The sequence below is a fragment of the Heptranchias perlo genome, chromosome 5, assembly GCF_035084215.1.
Source record: "Heptranchias perlo isolate sHepPer1 chromosome 5, sHepPer1.hap1, whole genome shotgun sequence".
Taxonomy (NCBI): domain Eukaryota; kingdom Metazoa; phylum Chordata; class Chondrichthyes; order Hexanchiformes; family Hexanchidae; genus Heptranchias; species Heptranchias perlo.
This window is the reverse complement of record NC_090329.1, coordinates 125,503,611-125,523,279: the sequence shown is the minus strand read 5'-3', so window position 1 is coordinate 125,523,279 and position 19,669 is coordinate 125,503,611. Positions and strand designations below refer to the sequence as shown.

General features: G+C 41.5%; 1 protein-coding gene across 2 annotated transcripts in view; it reads right to left on the bottom strand.

The window, feature by feature from the left end:
• Positions 1 to 13,474, bottom strand: part of LOC137322089 (EH domain-containing protein 3) — a 92,882-nt gene extending 79,408 nt beyond the window's left edge. Inside the window, exon 1 of one of the 2 annotated variants that reach the window (XM_067985169.1) lies at positions 12,946 to 13,474. In XM_067985169.1, coding sequence (XP_067841270.1) covers positions 12,946 to 13,172 — 227 coding nt within the window. In that variant the 5' untranslated portion in view covers positions 13,173 to 13,474. Of the gene's footprint in view, positions 1 to 8,270; positions 8,339 to 12,945 lie in introns of those variants that run through there. The other variant, XM_067985170.1, reaches the window with a different exon arrangement.
• Between the last annotated feature and the right edge of the window lie 6,195 nt (positions 13,475 to 19,669).

Sequence of the window (19,669 nt, the reverse complement as noted above, 5' to 3'; positions counted from 1 at the left end):
TTATCTTCCTATACCTTATAAAATAAATTAATGAACATAAGGACAGGAGTAGTCCATTCAGCCCCAAGCCTGGTCATCGTTCAATTATACCATGACCGGTCTGTACCTCAATTCCATTTACCTGCCTTTGCGCCATATCCCTTGCGTAAAGTGACACTGGTACATTTTGGGAATTACAGTCTGCTGCTGGTTAAGCCTCTTCAGTCAAAAAAAAAAATGCATGAACTAAAAGGTCAGATGCCTGAAAGGGGAACATGTCGCTGGAAGGATTTCAAACGCAGCAAGCATAACTGAGTAAATTTAAATCACCCTTGTCGTGAACTAATGCTTATTATGTTAAAAGAAGCTAGGGAAGAGGTAACAGAGGCACTATTACATATATAAAAATCCTTAGAAAAGGAGAGTGCCAGAGGACTGGTGGACAGCTAATGTGATTCATATATTTAAAAAGGGAGCTAGAACACATCCAGGGAACTATAGACCAATTAGCTTAAAGTCAGTGGTAGGAAAGATGATGGAATCATTACTCAAAGATGTAATAGAAAAACATCTAGAAACCAAAAATAATAGAATAATTAGCACTCATTTCAAATGGGAAGGTCACATTTGACCAACCTTACTGAACAGTGTTCAGTTCCATTCACAAGCCCTCAGATAACAAAGAAGTCCGTGCCCGCATGCAGCAAGACCTGGACAACATCCAGGCTTGGGCTCACAAGTGGCAAGTAACATTCGCGCCAGGCAATCACCATCTCCAACAAGAGTGTCTAACCACCTCCCCTTGACATTCAACGTCATTATCATCACCGAATCCCCCACCATCAATATTCTGAGCATCACCATTAACCAGAAACTTAACTGGACCAACCACAAATACTGTGGCTACAAGAGCAGGTCAGAGACTGGGTATTCTGTGGCAAGTGACTCAGCTCCTGATTCCCCAAAGCTTTTCCACCATCGACAAGGCACAAGTCAGGAGTGTGATGGAATAATCTCCACTTGCCTGGATGAGTGCAGCTCCAACAACACTCAAGAAGCTCGACACCATCAAGGACAAAGCAGCCCGCTTGATTGGCACCCCATCCACCACCCTAAACGTTCACTCCCTTCACCACCGGCGCACAGTGGCTGCAGTGTGTACCATCCACAGGAAGCACTGCAGCAACTCGCCAAGGCTTCTTCGACAGCACCTCCCAAACCCGCAACCTCTACCACCTCGAAGGACAAGGGCAGCAGGCACATGGGAACAACACAACCTGCACATTCCCCTCCAAGTCACACACCATCTCGACTTGGAAATATATCGCTGTTCCTTCTTCGTCGCTGGGTCAAAATCCTGGAACTTCCTATCTAACAGCACAGGTGTGAACCTTCACCACACGGACTGCAGCGGTTCAAGAAGGCTGCTCACCACCACCTTCTCAAGGGCAATTAGGGATGGGCAATAAATGCTGGCCTTGCCAGTGATGTCCACATCCCATGAACAAATAAAAAGAAATAGTATGAGAAAGGGTAGACAAGGGCAATTTAGTAGATGTAATATATTTGGATTTTCAGAAGGCCTTCAGTAAGGTACCGCATAGTAGGCTCATGACTAAGGTCAGAGCATGTGGAGTCAGGGGACAAGTAGCAGAATGGATAGCAAGCTGGCTATTGATGGTAGTTCCTCAGACTGACAAAAAGTAGGAAGTGGAGTTCCACAAGGAGCAGTGCTTGGACCACTGTTGCTCACTATTTACATAAACAGTTTGGACTCTGGAATCTGAAATACAATTTCAAAATTTGTGGATGACATCAATTGGGGGGTATAGTTAATACTGAGGAGGAATGCAACAAAATAAAGGAAGATATTAATAAACTTGCTAAATGGGCATGTAATTGGCAAATGAATTTCAATATCGATAAATGTAAGGTGGTACATTTTGGTAAGAAAGGGGTCAAATACCCTTTGGAAAATAAGAGTATAAATGGGGTGGAGGAGCAGAGGGACCTGGGGGTACAGTTATACAAATCACTAAAAAGTAGAGACATGGGTTAAAAATGCCATTAAAAAAAGTTCATTTCTAGAGGGATAAAAATCAAAAAGCAGAGAAGTTATGTTAAGCTTGTATAGAACCTTGGTTTGACTGTACTTGGAGTACTGTGAACATTTCTGGTCTCCATATTATAAAAAGGATTGAAACACAATGGAGAAGGTGCAAAAAAGATTTACAAGGAAGATACCAGAACTGAAATGTTATACCTATCTGGAAAGATTGATGAGGCTAGGGCTCTTCTCTCTAGAAAAAAGACCAGGTTGACCTGATAGAGGTCTTTAAGATTATGAAAGGATTTGATAGGGTGGATGTAGAGAAGATCTTTCCACTTGGAGGGGGGACCAGAACTAGGGGCCATAAATATAAGGTTAATAAATCCAGTAGGGAAATCAGGAAAACCTTCTTTACCCAGAGAATGGTTAGAATGTGGAACTTGCTACCACAAGGAGTAGTTGAAGCAAACAGCATAGATGCATTTAAGGGGAAGCTAGATAAACATGAGGGAGAAAGGAATAGAAGGATATGTTAATAGGGTGAGATGAAGGAGGGTGGGAGGAGGCGTGTGGAACATAAACACCGACATGGACCTGTTGGGCCGAATGGTCTGTTTCTGTGCTGTACGCTCTATGTAATGCTTTGTTAACAAAATCTATCAATCTCGAACATCAATTGTCCCAGCATCTACAGTCAGAGTTCCAGATTTCCATTCTCCTTAATGTGAAAAAGTGCTTCCTGATTTTACTTCTAAAAAGGCCAAGCTCTAATTTTAAGATTGTGTTCGCTTGTTCTGGATTCCCCCACTAGAGGAAATAGCTTCTCTATATCTACCCTATCGAAGCACTATCATCCTAAGATTATCCCCAACCTTCTACACTCAAAGGAATACAAAAAGTTTATGCAACGAGACCTCATAATTTAAGCCCAGGTACCATTCTGGTGAATCTACAATGTACCCCCTCCAAAGCCAACACATCTTTCCTGAGGTGCAGTGCCCAAAACTGAATGCAGTACTCTGGATGGGGTCTGACCAAGGTTTTGAACAGCTGAAGTATCACTTCCACCCCTTTGTATTCAAACGCTCCATTAGCATTTGATTAATTTTTGTAACTGTGCACTATTAGTTTGTGTATATGGACACCTAAATATCTTTGGTCCTCCACAGCACGTAGAATTTCACCATTAGAAAAAATTCCAATTTGTCTCTTGGTTCCAAAGTGGATGACCTCATACTTTCCCCACATCGAACTCCATCTGCCACAGTTTTGCCCACTTACTCAGTCTATATTCCTTTTAACTTCCTGCTCCAATCCACACAACTTACTGCACCTAACTTGATGTCATCTATAAACTTGCGTATCCAACTCTATACCTTAACCCAAGTCATTCATATATATGGTGAAAAGCTGAGTCCCCAGTACTGATTCCTGGGGAATATCACTCATCTCATCCCACCAATCAGAACATTCCTTTCTCCCTACTCATCTCCAACTCAAAACCTATTACCAACCCGTGTCACCAGGTTACGGCCAATTCTGTGCGTTTTATTTTTGCTAATAATCATTTGTGCGGAGCCTTATGAAGTGCCTTCTATAAGTCTATGTAGACAATATCCAGACACACTGTTAGTGACCTCCTCAAAAAAAATTCAACAAGATTAGTCAGAAATGATCTACCCCTCAAAAATCCATGCTGACTCTGATCAGCTCCTACTTGTCCAAGTGCTCAGCCACTCTGTCCCCAATGATAGATTCCAGTAACTTCCTCACAACTTATGGGTGTGTCAGCAAGAGACAAGGTTTTAGGAAATTAGAGCTAAGCCATTCAGGTGTGATATCAGAAAGCACTTCTTCACATAAAGGGGAGTGGAAATCTGGAACTCTCACCCCCAAAAAGCTGTTGAGGCTAAGTCAATTGAAAATTTCAAAACAGATTGATAGATTTTTGTTCAGGAAGGGTATTAAAAGGGATATGGAACCAAGGCAGGTAAATGGAGTTGAGATTCAGATCAGCCATGATCTAATTGACTAGCAGAAAAATCTAGAGGGGCCGAATGGCCTACTCGTAATTTTGCATTCCTACAATCCTCAAGAATTCAAGCGCGCATACCGGCATTGCTGGAGTTTAAGTATCTAAGACAGTGCATCCCATCAGCACAGCATCATAAACTTCCTGCCACTTGATCAGCTGGAACTATCAACAGTTAGGGCAATGGTTTTCTGAAGTCATGGGGGAACAGGTGACTTTGGACCTCCACCACAGGAGACTTCCTGTTCGGCCAATAAAGTACTTTTGAAATGTACTGACTGTTATAATGTAGGAAACGTCAATTTGCGCAAAGGTCCCACAAACAGCAGTGAAATAAATAACCAGATCATCCGTTTTCAATACTGATTATGGGATAAATGTTGGATAGGAGAATCAGAGAACTCCCCTGCTCTTCTTCGAATAGTGCCTTAGGATTTTTTACATCCACCCGAGGGGGCAGACGGGCCTTGGTTTAATGTGTCATCCAAAAGACAGCACCTCTGATAGTGCCGTACTGAGGGAGTGCTGCACTGAGTACGAAAGGAAGTGGCCCTGGAAATAGTGGATGCATTGGTGGTCATCTTCCAAAATTCTATAGACTCTGGAACAGTTCCTACAGATTGGAGGGTGGCAAATGTAACCCCACTATTTGAAAAAGGAGGTAGAAAAAAACAGGGAATTACAGACCAGTTAATCTAACATCAGTGCTGGGAAAAATGCTAGAGTCTATTATAAAGGGTATGATAACAGAACACTTGGAAGGCATTAACAGGATTGGACCAAGTCAGTATGGGTTTATGAAAGGGAAATCATGCTTAACAAATCAACTGGAGTTTTTTGAGGAGGTAACTAGTAGAATAGATAGGCGAGAACCAGTGGATGTGGTGTACTTGGATTTTCAGAAGGCTTTCGATAAGGTCCCACACGAGGTTAGTGTGCAAAATTAAAGCACATGGGATTAGGGGGGGAATATACTGGCATGGATTGAGAATTGGTTGACAGACAGGAAACAGAGAGTAGGAATAAACGGGTCTTTTTCCAGGTGGCAGGCAGTGACTAGTGGGGTACCGCAGGGATCAGTGCTTGGGCCCCAGCTATTCACAATATATATCAATGATTTGGATGAGGGAACGGAATTAACATTTCCAAGTTTGCAGACGACACAAAGCTGGGGTGGAACGTGAGCTGTGAGGAGGATGCAAAGAGGCTCCAATGTGATTTAGACAAGTTGGGTGAGTGGGCAAGAACATGGCAGATGCAGTATAACGTGGATAAATGTGAGGTTATCCTCTTTGGTTGTAAAAACAGATTATCTGAATGATGATAGATTGGGAAAATGGGAGGTGCAACGAGACCTGGGTGTCCTTGTGCACCAGTCGCTGAAAGCGAGCATTCAGGTGCAGCAAACAGTTAGGAAGGCAAATGGTATGTTGGCCTTCATTGCAAGAGGATTTGAGTACAGGAGCAGGGATGTCTTACTGCAGTTGTACAGGGCCTTGGTGAGACCACATCTGGAGTACTGTACACAGTTTGGTCTCTATCTGTGGAAGGATGTCCTTGCCATGGAGGGAGTGCAACGAAGGTTTACCAGACTGATTGCTGGGATGGCAGGACTGACATATGAGGAGAGATTGGGTCAACTAGGCCTATATTCACTAGAGTTTAGAGGAATGAGAGGTGATCTCATTGAAACATAAAATTCTAACAGGACTAGACAGACTAGATGCAGGGAGGATGTTCCCGATGGCTGAAGAATCCATAACCAGGGGTCACAGTCTCAGGAGCTGAGGTATGCAATTTAGAACCGAGATGAGGAGAAATTTCTTCACTCAGAGGGCGGTGAACCTGTGGAATTCTCTACCACAGAAGGCAGTGGAGGCCAAGTCATTAAATATATTCAAGGAGATAGATATATTTCTAAATGCTAAAGGGATCAAGGAATATGGGGAAAAAGCAGGAACAGGGTGCTGAGTTGGATCAGCCATGATCATTTTGAATGGCGGAGAAGGCCCGAAGGGCCTACTCTTACTCCTATTTTCTATGATTCTATGAAATGCCGCCTAGATTATGTGAAGTCTCTGGAGTGGGTCTTGAACCCACAACATTCTGACTCAGAGGCAGGAGTGCTACCACTGATCAAAGGCTGACACTTTTGCCCGAATGGGTGTGGTGGCTTTAATTCGGTAAGTAGTAGGAAGCTATTTATTCTAGTAGGCTGCACAACTTTGGCTGGATCCCAGCACAGATTTTGGGAGCGTCTAAGCTTTGGCTTTTGCTATCTTCATCTCAGCTCTTTGAGCTTAGTTAAGCAGAATGTGCATTTTATATCAGGCACACACATTTTACTTGTGTAGATTTCTCAGTAGTTTGGTTTACATACTATTGAGATGAGTTTCTCAAATCACAGAATGATATTGCACAGAAAGTGACCATTCAGCCAATCATGCCTGTGCTGGCTCTTTGAAACAGCTATCCCATTAGTCCCACTCCACTGCTCTTTCCCCATAGCCCTATAAATTCCACCCCTTCAATGTTTTTATCCAATTCCCTTTTGACATTTATTATTGAATGCTTCCACCATCCTTTCAGGCAGTGCATTCCAGACCATAACAACTCACCACGCAAAAAAATGTTTTCCTCAAGTCACTTCTGGTTCTTTTGCCAATTACCTTAAATCTGTGTCCTCTGGTTACTGACCCTTCTGCCACTGGAAACAGTTTCTCCTTATTTACTCTATCAAAACCTTCATAATTTTGAACACTATCAAATGTCCCCTTAACCTTCTCTGCTCTGAGAACCACCCCAGCTTCTCCAGTCTCTCCACATAACTGAAGTCCCTCATTCTTGGTATCATTCTAGCAAATCTCTTCTGCACCCTCTCCAAGGCCTTGACATCCTTCCTAAAATGTGGTGCCCAAAATTGAGCACAATACTCCAGCTGAGGCCTAATCAGTGTTTTATAACAGTTTAGCATAACTTCCTTGCTTTTGTACTCTATGCCTCTATTTATAAACCCAAGGATTTCATATGCCTTTTTAACAACCTTCTCAACTTGTCCTGCCACCTTCAAATACTTGTGTACATGCACCCCCTTTAAAATTGTAACATTTAGTTTGTATTGCCTCAGTCTTCCCACCAAAATGAATCACTTCACACTTCTCTGCATTAAATTTAATCTGCCATGTGTCTGCCCATTTCACCTGTCTATGTCCTCCTGAAGTATGTTACTATTCTCCTCATTGTTTACTACATCTGAGACTTGTCAGCAAACTTTGAAATTATGCCTTTTGCACCCAAGTCCAGGTCATTAACATATCAAAAACAGCATTGGCCCCAACAATGATTCCTGGGGAACACCACAACACACTTCCCTCCAGTCTGAAAAACAACCATTCACCACTACTCGCTTTCTGTCCCTTAGCCAATTTTGTATCCACACAACCACTGCCCCTTTAATCCCATGGGATTCAATCTTGCTAACAAGTTTATTATGTTTTACTTATCAAACGCCTTTTGAAAGTCCATATGCACAACATCAACCCTCTCCGTTGCTTCAGAGAACTCAATTTTATTCTAGATTATAGTGTCTGAAAGTTTCCCCACCACCGATGTTAGGCTGACTGGCTTTAGTTGCCAGGTTTATCCCTCTCCTTTTTTGAGCAGGGGTATAACATTTGCAATCCTCCGGTCCTTTGGCACCTCTCCCATATCTAAGAGGGATTGGAAGATTGTGGCCACAGCCTCCACAATTTCTACCCTTACTTCACTCAGCAACCTAGGATGCATCCCATCTGGACAACTTTTCTACCTTGAGCACTGCTAATCTTAAGTATTTCATAATACAGTAGTCAATGAATTCATAACCAAATTTTAGTGCAAAAATCAGTACTGTATGAACATATGAAAAAATAATGTTGAACTAGGCAAAGAAAAAGTTAAATACTGCAAAACTATTGTGCTACACATTTCTTAAAGTAGCCGACCAGTATCTGACAGCTCTTGAAATAATTTAGCAGTATCAGTCTGAAGAAGATACTTTAAACTAGTCAAAGAAAAATTATGGACAACCAAATTATTTCACGAGAGAATACACAAATACTTCAAAATAGTTTAAGAATATAGTTTAGCAACACCCTTCTCAATCACCATTATATAAAAAAAATTATGGTTTGTATAATAACTATATAATAACTGCAGCGAGTGACTCACCTCCTGACGCCCCAAAGCCTATCCAGTGTCTACAAGGCACAAGTCAGTGTAATGGAATACTCTCACTTGCCTGGATGAGTGCAGCTCAGTCAAGAAGCTCGACACCATCCAGGACAAAGCAGCCCGCTTGATTGGCACCCCATCCACCACCCTAAATATTCACTCCCTTCACCACCGGTGCACCGAGGCTGCAGCGCATACCATCCACAGGACACACTGCAGCAACTCGCCAAGGCTTCTTCAACAGCATCTCCCAAACCCACGACCTCTACCACCTAGAAGGACAAGGGCAGCAGGCACATGGGAAGAACACCACCTGCACGTTCCCCTCCAAGTCACACACCAGCCCGACTTGGAAATATATCGCCGTTCCTTCATCATCGCTGGGTCAAAAACATGGAACTCCCAAACAACACTGGGAGAACCTTCACCACACAGACTGCAGCGGTTCAAGAAGGCACCTCACCACCACCTCCTTAATGGCAATAAATGCTGTGGAGATGCCGGTGATGGACTGGGGTTGACAATTGTAAACAATTTTACAACACCAAGTTATAGTCCAGCAATTTTATTTTAAATTCACAAGCTTTCGGAGACTTCCTCCTGAGGAAGGAGGAAGTCTCCGAAAGCTTGTGAATTTAAAATAAAATTGCTGGACTATAACTTGGTGTTGTAAAATTGTTTGCAATAAATGCTGGCCTTGCCAGCGACACACACATCCCATGAACGAATAAAAAAACCACAGACTTTTCCATCTACATTTACGTGTGTCTGTTGAGTGTCAATTTTTTTCCTCCTGGTTAAGTGTTTAAGTTTACATATTTCTTCTTTTTAAGTGGTCATTTTTTTTTTAACTTCCCCCATTATTAAACTAGAAAGAGTGCAGAAAAGATTTACTAGGATGCTACCGGGACTTGATGGTTTGACTTACAGGGAGAGGTTAGACAGACTGGGACTTTTTTCCCTGGAGAGTAGGAGGTTAAGGGGTGATCTTATAGAAGTCTATAAAATAATGAGGGGCATAGATAAGGTCGATAGTCAAAATCTTTTCCCAAAGGTAGGGGAGTCTATAACGAGGGGGCATAGATTTAAGGAGAGAGGGGAGAGATACAAAAGGGTCCAGAGGGGCAATTTTTTCACTCAAAGGGTGGTGAGTGTCTGGAACGAGCTGCCAGAGGCAGTAGTAGAGGCGGGTACAATTTTGTCTTTTAAAAAGCATTTGGACAGTTACATGGGTAAGATGGGTATCGAGGGATATGGGCCAAGTGCAGGCAATTGGGACTAGCTTAGTGGTATAAACTGGGCGACATGGACATGTTGGGCCGAAGGGCCTGTTTCCATGTTGTAACTTCTATGATTCTATGATCCCAACCAGTTATTGCACAAAGGCTTTCTCCCCACAATTACAATCTTCTCCCCAAAGTCTAGCTGAACAAATCCTGAGATACAGCCACTGTGGCTATTTCTCATCCACCCCACTATATACCTTTAAAAATAAAAAATATGACCAAAAAAGAAAACAAAACCACAATCTTCCCACCCATGAAGCCACACAACATATTCTGCCAGCATCTGGAGATTCTGGACTTCAGATACAGTCACTGCCCCACTTCAACAGCAAGTAGCTACATTTGTATTATATTTGACCACTAACTAGATTCTCCAGAAGCACTGGGGCTTTCTTCAGCAAATTCTCACAGGAACCACTGTGCAACCACCCTTGTCCTCCCTTCATTCATGCATGTATTCCCTAAAATTTACAGAGCTTACATATTAATAGCAAACAGCACATCCTTCAAGTAACCATCAATAACACCAAATCCACTAATAAAATAAATATAAATTCTTATTCATAGCTCAAGGTCACAAGATACTTATCGAAGAGGAAGGCCATTCAGCCCATTTTAATTCATCTATCTAGAACAATCCTACATTCCCCATTGTCTAATTATATATTAGAGGCATGTTATGTACAACAGATCTCAAGCTCAATTCTTCCAATCACTTCATATTTTGTTCTCCAATTTTATCACCTCAAGATAATACTTTAGAAGTATCTAAAATGTATATTACATAGCTAAATAAACAATCCTGAAGGCACTTTGATATGCTGCATGTATGATGAATATAAATTGCATTTATACAGCTCCTCCTCAGACACCTGAGAGCACTTGACATACTATTACTTTAAAGTGCAGTGAATTATGCAAGCAAATGCTCGAAGAGCAATGCCTCTTTTTTTGGTGACATTGGCAAGGCATAAAACTGGGAGCACCTCCCTGCTGTTCAATTTGCAACATGGGACCTCAAACATCAATCTGAAGTCAATGGAAGAAGCACCCTAGCTTCTGATCTGAAGAGTGCAACTCCGACAATGCAGCACTGGCTCAATATTGCCCTAACCTGGAGGGTTGAGGAGGTTGTTCAGAAATTTTAGTACAAATTTGGGACTCTCCTCTAAAAAAGTAACTGCTGGGACAATTGGAGCTTTCAAGACAGATCAATAGATTTTTGATGGTAAGGGTTTCAAGTGAAATTATAAGTGTGAGGTGGTGTATTTTGGTAGGAAGTACAAGGAGGCCACATACTCCTTATAAAGTAAGAGTCTAAATGTGGTAGAGGAGCAAAGGGTTCACAGGTTCCAGATACACAAATCACTACAAGTAGGATAAAAAGGCCATTAAAAAAACAAGTTCATTTCTGGAGGGATAGAATTTAAAAGTCAGGAAATTTTGTTAAACTTGTATAGAATCTTGGTTAACAAATGTAAAGAATCTTACAACACCAGGTTATAGTCCAACAATTTAGTCAAAATTGTTGGACTATAACCTGGTGTTGTAAGATTCTTTACATTTGTCAACCCCAGTCCATCACCAGCATCTCCACAGCATGGCAGAATCTTGGTTAGACCACACTTGGAGGACTGTGGACAGTTCTGGACTCCATATTATAGAAGTACAGTGAATGGGTCTGGTCTCCAAATTATAAAAGAGAGATACTGGAGAAGGTGCAAAAAAAGATTTACAAGGATGATGTCAGAACTGAAATGTTATACCTATCAGGAAAGACTGAACAAGCTGGGGCTCTTTTCTCTAGAATAGAGAAGGCTGAGGATGACCTGGTAGAGGTCTTTAAGATTACAAAAGGGTCTGATGCAGAAACATTTTCTCTATGTCCACCCTTTGTGGCAGAGTCCAAAACTAGGGGCCATAAATATAAGATGGTCACTAAAATTCAATACGGAATTCAGGAGAAACTTCATTACCCAGAGTGGTAAGAATGTGGAATTCACTACCACAAAGAAGAGAGACAAATAGGAACAAGAGTAGGCCATTCAGCCCCTCGTGCCTGCTCCGCCATTTGATAAGATCATGGCTGATCTGTGATCTAGCTCCATATACCTTAATACCTTTGGTTGCCAAAAAGCTATCTATCTCACATTTAAATTTAGCAATTGAGCTAGTATCAATTGCCGTTTGCGGAAGAGAGTTCCAAACTTCTACCACCCTTTGTGTGTAGAAATGTTTTCTAATCTCGCTCCTGAAAGGTCTGGCTTTAATTTTTAGACGGTGTCCCCTACACCTAGAATCCCCAACCAGTGGAAATAGTTTCTCTATCCACCCTATCCGTTCTCCTTAATATCTTATAAACTTCGATCAGATCACCTCTTAATCTTCGAAACGCTAGAGAATACAACCCCAATTTGTGTAATCTCTCCTCATAACTTAACCCTTGAAGTCCGGGTATCATTCTAGTAAGCCTACGCTGCACTCCCTCCAAGGCCAATATGTCCTTCCGAAGGTGCGGTGCCCAGAACTGCTCACAGTACTCCAGGGTCTAACCAGGGTTTTGTTTGGCTGCAACATAACTTCTGCCCCCCTTGTACTCTAGATATAGCATAGGTACACTTAAGGGGAAGCTAGATAAATACACGAGGAAGACAAATGGAAGGGCATACTGATGGGGTTAGATGAAGTAGGGTGGGAGGAGGCTCATATAGAGCATAACCTGTTGGGATGAATGGCCTGTTTCTGTACTGTACATTGTAATTCTATGATTATGAAGCTACAGCAGGTAAATAAAGTTAAAGTACAGATCAGCTATAATCTAATTGAATGGTGGAACAGGCTCCATGCACTGAATGGCCTACTCCTGTTCCTGTGGAGGAGGGGGAACTAAAACACACAATCTTCCCAGCCAGGGTGTAAAGAAATGTCAACTGAACCAAGCTGATGCATAGTCCCTTTACTCATTTTGTGCAAGGGAGTGCACATGACACCAGTCTATCAAGCTCTATTACCCTCCGAGATCCCTGCCCTCCTCCACATCCCCGATTTTAAAATCAGCTGCCTGAACCCCAAGCTCTGGAATTCCCCCCCACCCTTCCAATCCTCTTTCTCCTCTTAAGAGGCTGCTTAAAACCTACCTCTCTGACTAAGCTTTTGGTCAGCTGTCCTAATACGTGGCTCGGTGTCAAATTTAGTTTGGCAGTCGCTCCTGTGAAGCGCCTTGGGATCGTTTGACGAAGTTAAAGGCGCTGGAAGAACAAATGCAAGTTTTTGTTGCTCCCAAGGCAAATGCCTCCCCTGCCCCCTGCCCCCTACCCCCTGCCCCTGCCCCTGCACAGGGGCGGTGGAGAACAGTGCAGCGGTTTTTGTTAAAGCGGCACGGTTACCTGATGAAGGTGGTCTTGCCGGTGGAGTACTGGCCGACCAGCAGCAGCATGGGCTTGTTATCGAAATCCGCATCCTCCAGGGCGGGCGAGTGGAAGTCGTGGAAACGGTAATGTTCCTCCAGGGGAAGCAGCTTGGTCTTGTAGAGTTTCTTCAGGCCGTCCGTCACAGTCTGAAACACCTCAGGATCCTTCTTACCCCGGTCATCTCTCCCCAGCCAGCTGAACATGATGCTGATCTATCTTCACGGCTATTTCTTTTATTATTATTATTATTATTTATTACCAGATTTTTTTTTTTTTTGCAAATTTTAAATTTTAAAATCTGTTTTTTTTTAGTGGAGGAAGGAAGGGAAAATCTGTAGGAAAAAAATGAACCTTTGTTCTTTTTTTTCCCCCCCCAATTTTTGAGGTAATTTATTATAATAATAAAGCTAGGTCCGCAATAAGATGCCCTCCTCCTACTCAACCCCCCACCACCGCCTCTCGGCTCCTATTAATCAGGCGAGCCCTGGAAACGCTCCTTTTCACCACCCCGCCAGCACCGGCTCTCGCGCGACTACTTCCGGTGACGCACACCAACCGCCGCCTCGTGCAGCTCGCAGCAGGAAGCGGCGGGGAAAAAAAATCAGTTGGTGTTCGAGGCGATGGTTGAAGCCAAGTCAACCAGGTGAATCGACTCGACCAAATGAAGGAAGTTAACCAGGTCAATCAACTCAACCATGTCAATTAACTCAACCAAATGAAGGAAGTTAACCAGGTCAATCAACTCAACCATGTCAATTAACTCAACCAAATGAAGGAAGTCAACCAGGTCAATCAACTCAACCATGTCAATTAACTCAACCAAATGAAGGAGGTCAATCAACTCAACCAAGTCAATCAACTCAACCAAATGAAGGAAGTCAATCAACTAAACCATGTCAATCAACTCAACCAAATGAAGGAAGTCAACCAGGTCAATCAACTCAACCAAGTTAATCAACTCAACCAAATGAAGGAAGTCAATCAACTAAACCATGTCAATCAACTCAACCAAATGAAGGAAGTCAACCAGGTCAATCAACTCAACCATGTTAATCAACTCAACCAAATGAAGGAAGTCAACCAGTTCAATCAACTCAACCAAGTTAATCAACTCAACCAAATGAAGGAAGTCAATCAACTAAACCATGTCAATCAACTGAACCAAATGAAGGAAGTCAACCAGGTCAATCAACTCAACCAAGTTAATCAACTCAACCAAATGAAGGAAGTCAATCAACTAAACCATGTCAATCAACTCAACCAAATGAAGGAAGTCAACCAGGTCAATCAACTCAACCAAGTTAATCAACTCAACCAAATGAAGGAAGTCAATCAACTAAACCATGTTAATCAACTCAACCAAATGAAGGCAGTCAACCAGTTCAATCAACTCAACCAAGTCAATCAACTCAATCAACTCAACCAAATAAAGGAAGTCAATCAACTAAACCAGGTCAATTAACTCAGCCAAATGAAGAAAGTCAACCAAGTTGATCAACTGAACTATGTCAATCAATTCAACCAAATGAAAGCAGTCAACCAGGTCCACCAAATGAACAAAGTCAACCAACTCAAACAAATGAACGAAGTCAACCAACTCAACCTTCAGAGAGAAAAAAACCCCTCGCAATATCGTATTTAATGATGATAAAACAGCAAAGTTTTGACTTTCACACCTTCCAGATTCTTCAGTTACAAAAAAATATTATTCCACATATATGTTCCTGTAATGGTTATTGCACAAGGTATGCCAATGCCTGATTATCATTACCTTGCAATCCCCCCCCCCCTTCTCAGTTCCTCTCCCCATCCCCACCACAAAAATTGTATTTAAAGTGTTAAAAACAAAGTGCTTAGGAGATGTATATTACTCAGCAACATTTAACTTGAGGTTGATTTTTTCCCCTCTAAATTACCATTGGCTAGGTTGAAAGGTTGGCCTTGATCAATGAAGAGAGATAAACTCACAAGTGGTTTCTAGTCAGCTTATATATTTATCAACAATAATTCGGGACCATTCCAGATAAAACATTGGACTGAACTGTGTGTTTTTTTGTGAATGGGCTGTTTGGAAATTTGTAAAATGTGAACTGGACATCAAAGGGCTGGAATTCTTGCTCTTGTGTTGAGCCGAGACTGGTGGAAAATCTTGGGGGGGAGGTGGGCAGAAGCTTTATAACAACAACAGCTTACATTTTTATAGCACCATTTGCATAGATAAACGACCCAAGGCGCTTCACCGAAATGGAATCAGGCAAAAATGGACGTCAAGACAAAGAAGATATTAGGATGGGGGCCAAAAGCTTGATCAAAGAGGAGCTTTTTTTTTGCAAGGGTCATTCAGATCGAGGTGGAGGTGGAGGAGATTATGGAGGAAATTCCAGAGCTTGGGGCCTTGGCAATTTTAGGAGCGAGCAGGATAAAGCTATCTTGTGGGGGAGGGGGACTTAGGAGGATGGGACTCAAAATGTCTTTGATATCTTTCAAACCATCAGCCTTCAACCCCCACCATATTGCTGCATGTCCCTCTCCTACTCAAACCTGTCCAAATCCCTGTTTGCACCCTCAAATACCTGTTTGCACCCTCAAATACCCTCTGACTATTTTCCCTATCATCAGACAATTCCTGTCTTTACATTCCAGCCTTAAACCATTTAGGCATTTTTTTTGCTAACATTAATAGACAGAAAATCAGACTATACACTCCAGACTACAGCAGGAGTGCAGGAGAAAATATACCCTAGTTCACTATTTATATAGTCTTTAATAATCATAAATTTTGATAAACACACAAAAATTACCTCATGAAACATTCAAAAGTTAATTGTTTATGAAGTTTCCAAGTTTTTATAATAAAAAATGCCCTTAAACCTCAAAAATGGTTCAAAGAGGGAGATTTTTTTAACTGAATTTTCAATAGCAATAAACAGCAATCCATTTTCTGTAAATAGTCTTTGTTTTGGTTTTTAACCATCAACAAAAAAATCTATTAACAGATGTTGCCTCTCATTGGTGCTGTCTGTCTGAACAGCTCATAACAGAAAACATCTCCTAGTAAGTATCAATATTTGCTTGAAATAGAGCTTTGAGACTTCAAGCTCCAGTTTCTTTCAATCTTTTAGAGAAAGCAGACTTTCAAACAGAATGCAGGGACACAACGTTCTGTCTTTCAACTCCTGTTGGTGCGCAGATTACCTGTTGGCAAATTCTGCAAACTGCACATGCCCATGATGCACAATTTCAAAGTTTGCAGATGATACAAAACTCGGAAATATAGTAAACAATGAGGAGGATAGTAACACTTTAGGAGGACCGAGACAGACTGGTGAAATGGGCAGACACACGCAGATGAAATTTAGCCCAGAGAAGTGTGAAGTAATACCTTTTGATAGGAAGAATGAGGAGAGGCAATATAAACTAAATGGTACAATTTTAAAGGGGGTGCAAGAACAGAGAGACCTGGGTGGGGGTGGTGTACAGAAATCTTTGAAGGTGGCAGGACAAGTTGACAAGGTTGTTAAAAAGTCATACAGGATCCTTGGCTTTATAGATAGAGGCATAGAGTATAAAAGCAAGGACGTTATGCTGAACCTTTATAAAACACTGGTTAAAACACTCAACTGGAATATTGTATTCAATTCTGGGTACCACACTTTAAGAAGGCTTTCAAGGCCTTGGAGAGGGTGCAGAAGAGATTTACTAGAATGATACCAGGGATGAGGGACTTCAGTTATGTGGAAAAACTGGAGTTGTTCTCCTTAGAACAGAAAGAAGAAGAGGAGATTTGATAGAGGTGTTCAAAACCATGAAGGGTTTTGATAGAATAAATAAGGAGAAACTGTCTCCAGTGGCAGAAGGGTCTGTAACCAGAGGACACAGATTTAAGGTGATTGGCAAAAGAACCAGAGGCAACATGAGAAAAAATGTTTTACGCAGCGAGTTGTGATCTGGAATGCACTGCCTGAAAAAAGGGTGCCATGATGTGGAGATGCCGGTGATGGACTGGGGTTGACAATTGTAAACAATTTTACAACACCAAGTTATAGTCCAACAAATTTATTTTAAATTCCACAAGCTTTCGGAGGCTTCCTCCTTCGTCAGGTTCATACCGTTCACCTGACGAAGGAGGAAGCCTCCGAAAGCTTGTGGAATTTAAAATAAATTTGTTGGACTATAACTTGGTGTTGTAAAATTGTTTACAATTGAAAAAAGGGTGGTGGAAGCAGATTCAATAGTAGCTTTCTAAAGGAAATTGGATAAATGCATGAAGGGAAAATAGTTGCAGGTCTATGGGGCAAGATTAGGGGAGTAGGACTAATTGGATAGCTCTACTAAAGAGCCGGCAGAGGCACAATGGGATGAATGGCCTCCTTCTGTGCTGTATCATTCTATGATTCTATTCTATGATTATATGATGGGAAATTCTGCAAATTGTACATGCTCGAAATACATAGGAGTGTTTGAAAGCTCTCTCTAACTAACGTGAGGTAAAAATATCCAGTCAAAGCCCAGACTTTTGAGACAGGCTGTCACCTCGAAGTAAAAACTTTATTGAAGGTATTAAAAGACATTTCAATGTGTAAATTTAATCATGTTATAAAGCACATTTATATAGTCCATCTCACAAGCTCAGGACGTCCAAAAGCACTTTACAGCCAAGGAAGTGCTTTTGAAATGTAGTCACTGTTGTAATGTAGGAAATGCGGCAGACAATTTTGCGCACAGCAAGGTCCCACAAACATCAATGTGATAATGACCAGATAATCTGTTTTAAGTGTTAGTTGAGGGATAAACATTGGCCAGGACACCAGAGAGGACTCCTCTGCTCGTCTTCAAACAGTGCTATGGGATCTTTTACGTCTACCTGAGAGGTGGACCTAGTTCAACTTGGTTTAACATCTCATCTGAAAGATGGCACCTCCGACAGTGCAGCACTCCCTTAGCACTGCACTGGAGTGTCAGCCTAGATTTTATGCTCTAGTCTGTAGAATGGGACTTGAATCCACAACTTTCTGACTCGGAGGTAAGAATGCTACCACTGAGCCACTGCTGATACAATTTTTAAAAAGTTATTTTGACCATTGGAAATTTCAGTCTATAATGGATGAAAACTTTTTCAACAAGTATTTTGCCATTTGAAAACAAAGTAACCACTTTGCTTTCATTAGCATACATAAGACCAAAGACTGCACTTCAAAGTAATTCATTGTACAAGAAATGCTTTCAGACATTTCTAAGAGACATATTAAGGTTCTATATCAATGCAAGTTCTTTCTTTCATGCACTTATGTGGATGGAACGAACAGAAGTCTGCATTTCTTCTCAGTAAAATGTGTCCACGCAGATCCACTGTGATATAGACTGGTGCATTGGCTTTTGATCTTTAATAGTCTATAAATACTATAATTCTTTCAAAGATAACACAGAACAGATAACCTCACAGCTATTAATAAAGTGATGTATTGTAAACTCTGATACTACTTTATCTTAAGAGCTCATTTTGCGGCAGTATAGTTCAGAAAAATAACAACTTGCATTTATATAGTGTCATTAATTAATACAATTGACCAAAGGTTGGCAAAAGTTTTGAAACATATACAACCACAGGAGTCAGAAAATGCATGAGTGTAAATTTTCATCTTTAGTGCCCCAAATGCAGAGTTCTTATCAGAAGTGCTTATCAGAAACTTCTGAATATGCATGATTTTCCATCCACACATTTTAATTGACAGAAAATGTTTTTTTGATATGTGCTCCTACCACTCAAAGCTCCGCACCATGAGTGCTAAAGACAATAATTTACCCTATGCTTTGCTTGTGCACTGTATAACCTCATTAACAAATTAATTTGGAAACCAAAAAGACATTGTAGGCAGTTGTGTTGCTAACATTTAGGTCTTTGGGGCGAGGTCTATGCTGGTCATGATGGCCCATTTTTGAAGTGGTCCACTTCTTCTACACACACAGCAGCCCATGTGACAGAGGAGGCCTCAAAGTGACAAATCAAGTTTTAAAATGAGAGTTTTGGCTGCCTGTTTCTTAAAACGGACACAAAAGGGTTTAAATGTGGTGGCTGCACTGGCAATCTAGTCAAGGGTTGAGAGCACTGTCGAGATCAATTCAAAACCTGTAGGTTTTGGTTTTCCAGTTTTGTGTTGCAACTTGAGAAAAGTTTGTACTGCCTGTTACTGCCAATAGGTGTGTCTCCGTGCTATTCAAATGCCTGACAGTACTCCACACTAGTGGAGGGGAGTTATCCCCAGTGTCCTGACCAATATTTATCCCTCAGCCAACATCAGTAGACAATTTTACAACACCAAGTTATAGTCCAGCAATTTTATTTTAAATTCACAAGCTTTCAGAGGCTACCTCCTTCGTCAGGTGAACGATGTGAAAATTGCTAGACTATAACTTGGTGTTGTAAAATTGTTTACAATTGTCAACCCCAGTCCATCACCGGCATCTCCACATCATGAACATCAGTAGAAACAGATTATCAGGTCATTATCACATTGCTGCTTCTGGAAGCTTGCTGTGCGCAAATTGGCTGCTGTGTTTCCTACATTACATCAATGACTACACTTCAAAAAAGATACTTCACGGGCTGTTAAGCACTTTGGGACATCCTGAGGTCGTGAAAAGCGCTATATATATCCAAGTCTTTCTTTCTTTCTTAATTTAATTATGTCTTGAAATTAAC